Source organism: Ambystoma mexicanum, chromosome 1q (assembly GCF_040938575.1).
Source record: "Ambystoma mexicanum isolate Mex_15411 chromosome 1q, UKY_AmexF1_1, whole genome shotgun sequence".
Classification (NCBI taxonomy): Eukaryota; Metazoa; Chordata; class Amphibia; order Caudata; family Ambystomatidae; genus Ambystoma; species Ambystoma mexicanum.
The window spans coordinates 1,545,987,469-1,545,999,724 of NC_090922.1; the positions used below are offsets into that span (position 1 = coordinate 1,545,987,469).

At 46.8% G+C, this 12,256-nt stretch overlaps 1 protein-coding gene across 1 annotated transcript in view; it reads right to left on the reverse strand.

Moving 5' to 3' along the window:
• Positions 1-1,111: 1,111 nt before the first annotated feature.
• The window catches only part of LOC138563372 (zinc finger protein 91-like), a 347,835-nt gene continuing 336,690 nt past the window's right edge, over positions 1,112-12,256 (reverse strand). The window contains exon 4 of the mRNA XM_069642851.1: positions 1,112-4,264. Within this exon, the coding sequence (XP_069498952.1) occupies positions 2,833-4,264 (1,432 nt within the window). The 3' untranslated portion in view covers positions 1,112-2,832. The remainder of the gene's footprint in view (positions 4,265-12,256) is intronic.

Genomic DNA, 12,256 nt, shown 5'->3' on the forward strand with positions numbered 1-12,256 from the left:
TTAGGTACCCAGTGGAGAGGCCACTGGGTACCTTTCTCCTTTCTTTTCTTTCTTAGCATAGGGACCCAAGGCATAGGGCTACTGTAGGGTTTTGGAAATACAAAAATCTATTGAGTTAAACCACAAAATCACAATGGGCCTCATTGAAACGGCAGGCTGCAACCGGACTCGTAGTGAATCACCGCCTCCGTGATTGCCGGAATCACCGGAGCATTACAACCCTGGTGACCCGGTAATTCCGGAGGCGGAATTCCGTTCATCCCCATTCCCATGAAGTCCCATAGGACTCCATGGGATGGGGACAATGGAAACATGGGTCCTGTCTATGATGGAGCCGGTGTTTCCATTTCCGTCTGCAGGCGGGTGGCGTTACTCCCGACAGGTCAGACCTGGTGGGAGTGACACATCCCACCTGCAGAACTCGTAATCTGCCGGTCCGGAAACAACGGTGGTGGCAGGCTTGTAATGAGGCCCAATGAGTTGTCCATCGACTGACTCTGACTTGCTACAAACAGTAATGTGGGTACTTGTGCTATATTGTGCACTGGAAAACATGTATTTCAAATATATGAAAACACATTGGAAGTTATTTTCTTCCGAAAAGGAAATTGCAAAGAGGGACCAACAGCTCACCCATGTAATTTTAAACATTTGCACTATGAACTGGAAGAGAATGTATAAAAAAAAAGCAGTTGAAATCACCTGCACGCCCTCCTTCTTCCTTTCGCAGTGCACATTCATGCTATAGTGCTGGCCTTTTACACGTAGCCGGTGACATTTACAATGGATTCTTATGGAATGCACCTGCTTTTTGCTGGTGTAAAACGCAAGTGATTTTGATAGGAACCCACAGCATTTATGCCACCATGAAAATAAATGTCATGCTGGCATAAATGCGGTGTATTAGTATGGCAGGGAGGACAGGGGTGGCAGAAATGGATATTCGGTTCCGTGCCCTCTCTCTGCCACAGAAATTAATGAAAACCTGGTATGGAGTAAAAATCGAGTGCAAAATGTTTACACATACATTTTAACATGGTTTTACTCTGCGCCATTATAATAATTGTTTCAGCTGGGTTAAATTTCTGGATTGTAACAGCAGTGCCAAAAATGCTTGTTATTCCATTTTATTCTTAAAATATATGAATACTGGTTAAGAACTGCTGCCTGAAACACTGTAAATATATAATACTTTTCAAAACTGTCATTTAACAGAAATGTGTTTTAAAAGCAATTCACATTTCACACAGCACACGTCATCACGTACTTCAGATTTGTATTTGATTGGACATTTGTATGGCGCATAAACACAGGTGTTTCCAGGTGCCAGATGTGTTATGCAAATTGTTGAAATATGAAAGGAACTGAGCCACAGAAAGTGATGAGCTACAACCGCTATTGTCTCTTATATCCTGACTAAGTTGAATCATTAATGCATGTTATTTTAATCTCCAAGCAGAGATTTGGAAGGAGATCTTTATCCTCAGCAGGGGCCTCCCTCTGGAACAACCTCCCTGCCAACATCTGTCGTGAGCCTGATCTCCTTTAATTCTGAAAACTCCTTAAGACATTCCTTTTCTCCTCTTCCTTCTCTCTCCCTATACCCTGCTAACCGCTCTCTGTGCTCTATCCCGCTCTCCCTCCTTTTCCACACAGCATGCCGACTGGCCGCCAGGTGTACCTCAGAGTCTCACAGGTCCCTGGCACCCTGAGAAGTCCTCCCACACTTGGCTCTGGGCCTGCACTTGCTGCATCCCTACTGCACTTGGTCAATGGCCCATGAGAGTGGCATCTCTCTGCACTTAACCCAGTTTCTGACTGACTGGGCACACTTGGCCTTCCTCCCTGCACTTGTTCTGCCCCCCCACCCCTCTCCTGTACTGTCTGTGCACTTTGAACATTCTGAACCCACCATGCGTTGAAGATCCTCTATCTTCCCAGTCTCCCCTCCTTGCATGGTGGCGCCTCAATGCACTTGGAAAAACAAACACCTGAATGACTGTTGTTTTTTTCCCTTGTTCCCTCCCCCCTTGAGCGCTTTGAAACACTTGGTTTGTGTAAAGGCGCTTTACAAATATACCATACCATACCATACACATTCCAGGTAGACAGGTGTGCATTCTATATAATCTGTGTCCAGCCCACATCTATCGCAAGGTGCATTGTACACATTGCAGGTAGCCAGGTATGCATTCTATATGTATATGTGTCCTGGCCACATCTACCCCAGGGTGCATTGTACAAATTGCCGGTAGACAGGTGTGCATTCTATAAGAATATGTAGCCTGTCCACATCTACCCGGGGGTGCATTGCACACATTGCAGGTAGACAGGTATGCATTGTATAGGGCTATGTATCCTGTCCACGTCTATCCCAGGGTGCAGTGTGCACATTGCCAATAGATGGGTGTGCATTCTATAAGGATGTACACATTGCAGGTAGACAGGTATACTTTGTAGAGGGCTATGTATCCTGCCAAGGGTGACTTTGTTGTTTAACTGAGTGGTCTCTGGGACATCTCACTTTTCTGCTTCTTGAAGGATCTTCAGTTTGTCTTTACATGCTATTGATTTCACGTGTCCCTGTTAAGCTGGATTCTCCTTGGCTTTTTCTTTATTCTCAGGACTTCTTGTTACACCTTTTAGAGATGCTTCGAGCAACACCACACCTGCTCTGCATGTGACAATTCTTTATTTATATTATGTGTTTCCAAGAGAGTGCGATTGTATTTTGTGGTCCTACATCAGCTTTTCAGCGGTGGTGCCTTTTGCCCATTAATAATTACTTTTGCTGTGCAATATTTAGGCCATGTTATGCTTTTAGAAATTCAACTAATAAATAATTGTACCATTCATCTCCTGGTGCCGAGTTCGGAAAGTTGCTGCGATTGTATCCCATTTATTAAATTTTTTGTCTCCAGTGTGGACCATGAAATGGCTTCTCAGGTTTGAGGAACAACGGAAGCTTTTCGTGCACTTTGTGCACTTGTAGGGCTTCTCTCCAGCGTGGATCATGAGATGGAGTCTCAGGGTTGAGGATGAACTGAAGCTTTTCTTGCACTCTGTGCACTTGTAGGGCCTCTCTCCAGTGTGGATCATGAGATGTCTTTTCAGGGTTGAGGATTGACTGAAGATTTTCTTGCATTCTGTACACTTGTAGGGCTTCTCGCCAGTGTGGATCATGAGATGGCTTCTCATGTGTGAGGAACCATGGAAGCTTTTCTTGCACTCTGTGCACGTGTAGGGCTTGTCTCCAGTGTGGATCATGAGATGGCTTCTCAGGTTTGAGGATTGACTGAAGCTTTTCTTGCACTCTGTACACTTGTAGGGCCTCTCGCCAGTGTGGATCATGAGATGGCGTCTAAGGGATGAGGATTGGCTGAAGCTTTTCTTGCACTCTGTGCACTTGTAGGGCTTCTCCCCAGTATGGATCCTTTGATGGCTGCTCAGAGCTGAGGGGTCACAGAAGTTTTTTTTGCACTCTGTGCACTTGTAGGGCTTTTCCCCAGTATGAATCCTTTGATGGCTAATCAGAGCTGAGGGTTCACTGAAGCTTTTCTTACACTCTGTGCACTTGTAGGGCTTCTCTCCAGTGTGCATCATGAGATGGCTTCTCAGGTGTGAAGAGCCACTGAAGCTTTTTTTGCACTCTGTACACTTGTAGGGCTTCTCTCCAGTGTGGATCATGAGATGGTTACTTAGGTGTGAGGATGAACTGAAGCGTGTCTTGCACTCTGTGCACTTGTAGGGCTTTTCCCCAGTATGGGTCCTCTGATGGATTCTCAGAGTTGAGGAACGACTGAAGCTTTTCTTGCATTCTGTGCACTTGTAGGGCTTTACCCCAGTATGGATCCTCTGATGGTTGCTCAGCGCTGAGGAGTCCCTGAAGCTTTTCTTGCACTCTGTACACTTGTAGGGCTTCTCTCCAGTGTGGATCATGAGATGGCTTCTCAGGATTGAGGATGAACTGAAGCTTTTCCTGCACTCAGTGCACTTGAAGGGCTTCTCTCCAGTGTGGATCATGAGATGGCTTCTCAGGGTTGAGGATGAACTGAAGTTTTTCTTGCACTCTGTGCACTTGTAGAGCTTCTCTCCAGTGTGGATCATGAGATGGCTTCTCAGGGTTGAGGATGAACTGAAGTTTTTCTTGCACTCTGTGCAATGGTAGGTATTTTCCCCAGTATGGATCCTTTGATGACTGTTCAGAGTTTGGATCTCTGTGAAACTTTTCTTACACTCTGTAAAGGGTTTCTCAGCCATGTGTGATTAATTATTTAATCTTTTACTATGCGCTTGACACTAGTGACCAGTCTCTAAGCGTGAGGCCAGGATTCAAACCTTTGATGCTCTGTGTTTTCTTGCTTCCAAGACCAACATGTTGCCCTGAGCTATCCTCTTACGTGTTTGATTGAACTGGACAAGTGAGGGAAGAACATCCCATAAACTCTGCAGGAAACTGCCTTCCACTATGTATGGATCCTTATGAGATGTGCCAGGCATCGGGCTCTCCCATGGGGATGGCACTTTCATTAAAGGTTCTGTGGAATGGCACAGCCCATCTTCTGTAGCATATCTCATCGCCTCATGTTCATTTCCAAACCCTCGGTTTCAGTGATGGCTCTACTCCCTGTTGAAAGAAGCAAAGGTTTCAGATATTATTTTATGTCATTGTACAGGACAGTGCACAGAATTGTTACCAGTATTCTATTCCTACTCTTCCAAATCACAGGACTTTACATACAATACAAATACTCCTACTATTCTCAAAAATGTTCTTATTTTCCAGTGTATTCCCCTGCCATTGTCACCCGGCTTGTGAGACTCTCTAACTCCCATGAAAGACGCTGTATGAAAGCAAGGATGGGACACAATCTGTCCTTCAGGGTAGGAGAGGTGGGTGTAAATACTGTGAAGAGGAAGATTAGATCTAGAAGTAGTGAAGATTATGGTAAGTAATCAGATCACTACCTCCACATCCATCATCTTTATCGCTGTCCCTGACAAGGTCTTCTGGACTGCAATCTCGAAGGCCCTCCTAAGGAAACCACTTTGGAAGCAGCCTTAGGGTCTGGTTGATGCTCAGTGAGTAGTTGTCCATTGATTGTAATTTGTTTTTAGAATGTTTCATGTGCTCCTGTGGAGGGGTTTTTTCAATCGTTTTTTGACCAGTTTCTGCTATTCTGGTGGGTTTCTCTTGTGTTTCTGTAGATCTCAACCTGTTTTTCTGAGCTGGCCTGCATCTGGAGTGTGCCGTCCCTGAGGTGTAGTCCTTTGTTTGTTTCTGGCTTTCTCCCAGTCCCCGCCCTCCCCCCCTTGCAATTGGTTAGTATAGTCAGGTGTGTCTCTGCCTTGCTCCTGGGAGCTATTTCCACTTGCCTTCTAGACTTTGTTCTATTTCTCTGCCGCACCTGTGTGACCTCTCCCCTGCCCTTGTCCATGATTGGCTGTCTCCCTCCAGGAGGCAGGCTCTTAGCCACACCCCCTAAGGCAGCCCCTATGGCTAAGGACCTCAAGGCAAAGAACAGCTCCCAAAGAAGCAGCTCCAGACCCGTGTTTGCCCATGTTCGCCTGAGAAGCCAGGAGCCAGCAGTCAACCAGCAGCAACTGAAAAGATAAGTGTGGTCTTGTTGGGGAGTAAAGCAATCACTGTATTCCAAAAAGCCTTGCCTCTCCTATTAACTACACAAGATAAGCATACCAAAATCAGCCCAAAACTTGCAATAATTGCACCAATCACACACACCTGTGACATCTTCTGAGAATACCAGAGGGAATCCAGACAAAGTTAAATGCCCTTCATATTTTGAAGCCTAGGCCTTTCCCCCGCTGTCTAGGAATCTCAAACGTAGGTGTGTTTATATCTGTCATTCTGTGAAAACTACGCCTTTCTCCCACTATCTAGGAATCTCAAACGTAGATTTGTTTATATCTGCCATTATGTGAGAAGTAGGCCTTTCTCACACTGTCGAGGAGCCTCACCCTCTTCACCCCAGAATCAGAAGGGAAAGAGTAGGAAACATAGGTGGCAGAAACAGGAAGCCCAGGGAGGGACATACAATCCCCTGCCTAACCATCCCCAACTGGTGGGCGTAGGGAGGACATTCTGGACTTCTCATGCACACAGAACACCAAGTCTACAGAGGAATTTCAGAGTATGCAGGGACCCCCCACTAGTAGTCAAGTGAGCGACCCATAACCTTCCTAACCTAACTATCTCTAACCCTAGGGCTGGGGGGGGCGGGACACCTCCATGACCGATGTTCACATACCACTAGACTTCTACAGAAGAAAATTACAACACCGCAACATACCTACCGACTAGGATGCCAAACAATATCAAAGCATACAGGATGGTCATAGATGCCGACCACAGAAACCAAAGCAAAGAGGTAAGAAAAAAAACAACCCTGCTAACCCAATACTAAACCCTCATTTTTCCAAAAACTCTTCTCCTACAGAAACTCAGACAACCACATCTCTGCACAGCAAACCGCACGTACGTCACCACACTGCAACATACAAACACAGAACCATGCACAACAGCACATGGAAATTGCTCAGACTCGAAAATCGCACCTAAACTCAGCGAACGGTGCAAACCGAACATCATATCTCACTTTCCAATTGCCACTGCACCCTACCAACCGCTCCCGCAGCCTCCCTGTTTCACACCGTCCTTTTTCAGATCCGACAGTTCGCCAGAGGACCACTCTGGTGGTGATAGTGCGCGGTGCAAGTAACCTTTAACATTAACAATGAAGGTTTATGGTTTAAGGTTTTTATTAATATAGAAATATCCACATGGCTTTGTATATACAACGAGATACAACCATAAATACATTATTAAAATTAATACAAAAACAAAAGCATATTTCCCAACAGGTAATTAAAATGGATGGAATCCATAAAATACAATCAATACAGCTTATAATTTGTCAAAGAAGTCTTAAAAGAGCTTAAATAACACTCAGCTAAAAACAATTTAGGAGTTTAAAAATGTCAACGCATTTCCAATAAAATTTTACTGTGTAAAAGATCAAGTTATGATCGTTGCCGTCAATAAATTTAGACCAGAGACACATTTTGTCAGTGCATTCCAAGGAGTTATTATAAGATTCAATGTAGCTTTGCCTAATGGAGGCTAGGCTCTCACATTTGATTAACAAATGAGTTCGAGTTTACAGAACTAGTGTGCCACAGAGCCGGCAATGGCGTTCAGATCTAGCCTTGCCGTATGAGGCGCCTTTGGTTGCTAGTGCTTTACTAATATTACATTTCAATAGTACTTACTGGCGTATTATGGTGCTGTTGGGAAAGGCATCCGTATGAGAATGCATTACTTACCGTAAAAGCATTTCTGATGGTTGTATCTGCTTAGATTCACATGCTGTGCATAGGTCCGACATCCAGTGGTCACTGCGGAGTATTGCATTTTGTTTTTCGTAGTGGAAAAGGGGACGTCGACAAGGCGTGTCTGAAACACTATCCCTATAGTGACGTGCGTTGTACCCACAATCCCTCACGCGTCGAGGTCCCTCTGTTTGTATTTTTCTGCCCTGAGGGAGCCTTCTAGACGTGAGTGAGTACAGAAAAGAGAGAGATATATAAAGGAAGTCTATGTTCCTTCCATCCGAGCGGGGAGGAAGGGTGGGCGCATGTGAATCTAAGCAGATACAACCATCAGAAATGCTTTTACGGTAAGTAATGCATTCTCTTCTGATGTTTGTTAATCTGCTTAGAATCACATGCTGTGCATAGACTAGCGAGCAGAGCGGTGGGTTATGAGAAGGAACAGTAGAGAAAAGGTGTCGTAATACTGCCTGTCCCACCTGGGAGTCAGATCTAGAGTGTGTATCTAGACAGTAGTGTTTTGTAAAGGTGTGCACAGAACTCCAGGTAGCCGCTTTGCAGATGGACTCAAGGGGAACATTTGCAATGAATGCTATGGATGCCCCCGTGCCTCGAGTAGAGTGTGCTCTTGGCCTAAAGGGCAGTTCTCTCTTAGCAAGAGTATAGCAGAGAGTGATGCATTGAACAATCCATCTAGAAATAGTGGATTTTGAAACCGCATCTCCTTCTCTTCCTGCTGCCACCGAGACGAAGAACTGATTAGTCTTCCTCAGTGGTCTGGTTCTTTCCATGTAGAACATGACCGCTCTGCGTACATCTAGTGTGTGCAGAGTCCTTTCTCCCAAATTGGAAGGATTTTGAAAGAACGTTGGTAGTTCTATAGATTGGTTTACGTGGAATTTAGAAATAAATTTCGGAGCAAACCTAGGGTGAGTGCGTAGAACCACTTTATCTTTGTGAACTGTAACGAAGGGGTCTAGAATAGAAAGAGCCTGAAGTTCACTTACTCTCCTGATGGAGGTGATAGCTATTAAAAAAGCAGTCTTAAGCGTGAGGTGTTTAAGAGATGCTTTGTGCATGGGTTCGAATGGAGAGCCCATGAGTCTGGTAAGTACCACATTAAGGTCCCATCCGGGAGCTGGGTCAGCTATAGGGGGGTGTATTCTTTTTACTCCCTCCATGAAGGCCTTTATAACAGGGATCCTCCACCACGACACTTTGAGTTGGGAAGTGGTGTATGCAGAAAGTGCAGCTAGGTGGACTTTAATGGAGTTAAACACTAGACCTGAATCCAATAGGTGGGTCAGGTATAGGACCACATGTGTGGGAGAGCAGTCAATAGGGTTGATGCTTTTACTCCTGCACCAGATGACAAATCTTTTCCACTTGCTAGAATAGCAGTGGCGAGTGTTCGGTTTTCTGGCTTCCCTGAGGATGTCCATGCATCTTTGCGGGAGTTGTAGATGTCCGAACTCTATGATCTCAGGAGCCAAGCTGCTAAGTTCATGTTCTGGGGGCATGGATGCAGAGTCCTGCCTTTGTCCTGAGACAGCATGTTGTACGGGCAGGGGAGTTTTACTGGGGGGGATAGAGACATCTCCATCAAGTGAGCGAACCATGGTTGTCGTGCCCACATTGGGGCCACTAGTATCATGGTCACTTGTTCCTGGTGCATCTTGTGCACTACTCTGTTGAGAAGGGGAGTCGGGGGAAAAGCGTAAACAAATTTCCCTGACCATTGCATCGACAGACCGTTCCCCTTGGATTGGTTCTGGGGGTACCTGGAGGCGTAACTTAGGCATTGTGAGTTTTCCAGGGTTGCGAACAGGTCTATTTCTGGGAATCCCCATTGTGTGAAGACGTCGAAGACGATGTCTTCGTGCAGGCGCCATTCGTACTCTTCGGGCAGGGGGAAATCTCTGCTGAGACTGTCTGCCAGCAGATTGAGTTCCCCGGGTACATGTAGTGATAGTAGGAACATGTCTTGTTTGAGAGCCCACTTCCATATATTCTGGGCCAGCTTGGACAGGCCTGGAGAGTGGGTGCCCCCTTGCTTGTTGATGTAGTACATGGCTGTGGTGCTGTCTGTAAGGACCATTACTGTTTTGCCTTGTAGGTGTTCCTGGAAGGCTCTTAGCGCCTTGAACACAGCTAGTAGCTCCAGTAGATTTATGTGTTTGGATGCTACGTTCGGAGTCCACACTCCGTGAGCAGTCTGATGGGATAGGTGCGCCCCCCATCCTGTGAGGGATGCGTCTGTGGTTAGAGTGGCTTCCGCCGCGGGTGTGGCAAAGGGTTTCCCTTTTTCCATGTTTTCCTTTGTCCACCACCGTAGCGAGAGAACCAAGGCTTGCGAGACCACAACTAGATCCTCCCATAGTCCGCTGGCCTGACACCACTGGCTGTTGAGCCACTCTTGCATTGGGCGCATGCGCAGGCGCGCGTGAGGTACCAAATAAATACACGACGCCATCATTCCTAGCAAGCGCATTGCTTTGCGTACCGTCACCTCTCGACCGGTAACATATTGAGGGATTTGAAACAGCATGTTTTGGATCCTCTCTTTGGAGGGGAAGACGAGGCCGTCCTTTGTTTGAATTAGAGCCCCTAGGAATTGCTTGATTTGACTGGGGTCTAAACTAGACTTCTTTTCGTTGATGGAGAAGCCCAACTGGAACAAAAGGTCTACTGTCTTTTGGGTATTGGAGAAGCATGTTTCGTAAGAATCCCCTGTTATGAGCCAGTCGTCGAGGTAAGGGTAAACTGGGATGGACAACCTGCGCAGGTGGGCCGCTGCCACTGCCAGCACCTTCGTGAATACCCTTGGTGCTGATGCTATGCCGAAGGGTAGCACTTTGAACTGGTAGTGTTTGCCCTCTATCATGAACCTGAGGTATTTTCTGTGCGCTGGCAACATTAGAATATGAAAGTATGCATCTTTCATGTCCAATGTTGTCATGTAATCTCCCTGAGAAAGCAGTGGGATTACTTCCTGTAAGGTTACCATACGAAACTTTTGGGGTTTGATAAACTTGTTCGCTGGGCGCAGATCTAATACAGGGCGCATGGTTAGATCCTTTTTGGGTACAAGGAAGTACACTGAATAAATACCTTCCGTTACCTGAGATAGAGGCACGACCTCTATGGCTCCTTTTTCCAGCAGTTGTTGTACTTCTTGGAGAAGGATGGCAAGATGTTCCGGTGTCATGCGACGTCCCCTCGGGGGTCTGTAGGATGGGGAACTGTTGAATTCGATACAGTATCCGTGGGCTACGGTGGAAAGTATCCAACGGTCTGACGTTATCTCCTCCCATGCAGGAAGAAAGGATGTTATCCGGCCCCCGACCGGTGTTGCATGGGAGGGGACGCGAATCTTCGCGTCACTTGGAGTTGTTGGGCGCTTGGGAGCCTCTGGGGGTGGATCCCCGGCCTCTCCCCTTGCCCCGGCGTTGGCCTCTTTGGCTGTACTGCCCACTATTGGTCTGGTAATTGGTGGCAGGGTATTGTTGATGCTGACTTTGTTGTTGTTGTTGGCGTTGGCCACGAAAAAAGCGTTTGTTGCCATAGCCGCGTCTGGCAGTGGGCTTAGAGATTTGGTCAAGAGTCTTGATAGTATCGAACTCTTTTTTAGCCATCTCTAGAGCTTCATCCACCGCTTTTCCGAAGAGGTTAGAGTCTTCCACAGGTTTATTTATTAAAGACGCCTGTGTCTCCGGTTTAAACCCTGAGTTGCGCAGCCATACATGGCGTTTTAGGAGTATTCCCTGCACCAGGGAACGTCCCGCTGTTTCTGCCGCGTCCAGAGAGTTCTTTACAATGCTCTGGTTCACCTGGGTTCCTTCGCCAATAGTTGAAAGTAGGCGTGTACGTAAAGGCTCCGGTGCTTCCTCGGCGTCCTTGCGCAGTTTGGCCCACTGCGCGTCTGCATAGCTAGCAAGCAAAGAATTGTTGTTCGCAATTCTTGCTGAGAAGGCAGCCGAGGAAGTTACTCTTTTTGCAAGGGCATATAGCCTTTTGCCCTCCTTGTCAGGGGGTGTCTCACTGGTGGAAAGTGGTACCCCTGCCCTCTTTCTAGTATTAGATACTACTAGGGAATCCGGAATGGAAAGTCCCCTAATGTAGAGCGGGTCTGAGGGAGAAGGAGTGAAAAGTTTTTCAATTCTCTGATTGACTCCTCTGATCAATGCGGGAGTGGCCAGCGAAGGGATGATTCTTCTCTTCACTGAAGCTAGGAGGGGAATGGTTTGGCTGACCGGGGGTTTCTCTTTAATTACTCTTTCCACAAAGTCTAATTCTGGAGAGAGCTCCCCAGTGTCCAGTTCAAAATGTGCTGCTGCTCTGCGCAACAGTGCATTGAAAGTGGGCTGATCGTCAATTGGAGACGTGTTCCTAACCGGTGAATTGTCAGGAGGATTTAGGTTTAGGACATCAGTGTCTGAATATACTGATGGGGATTGCCAGGGGTGCGAAGGTCCTTCTTCAGTGTCTTCTCGGAAGCCTTCTTCTATAATGTCTGGCCTGTCTCCCAGACATTCCTCCTGGTTCTGTCCTCCTTCATCGTCCATGAAAACATCCTCCTCCTCCAAGTATTCTTCCTCCCCAGTGAGGTCGTATACGTTATGGAAGTCTGAGGCTGTGTCCACCTGGGGATCGACTAGCCTCGGATTTTTGGCCCTGGGGTCCTCCTGAGGCCCTTCTCTAGTCCTCTTGGGAGTTTGAGAGGTCTGGGTATTCATAAACCTTTCCATCCTCTCCATACAGAGGTGGAGTCTTTCCATGGTTTCATGGGGTACCCCAGAGCGGTCTGGCGGGGGAAAAATAGAGTCATCTAGCTGGAAATGGCTCGACCTCTCCCAAAGCGTCGAGGAAAGTGTCCCGTCGCCCTCCGAAAAACCTTCAGGTGTGC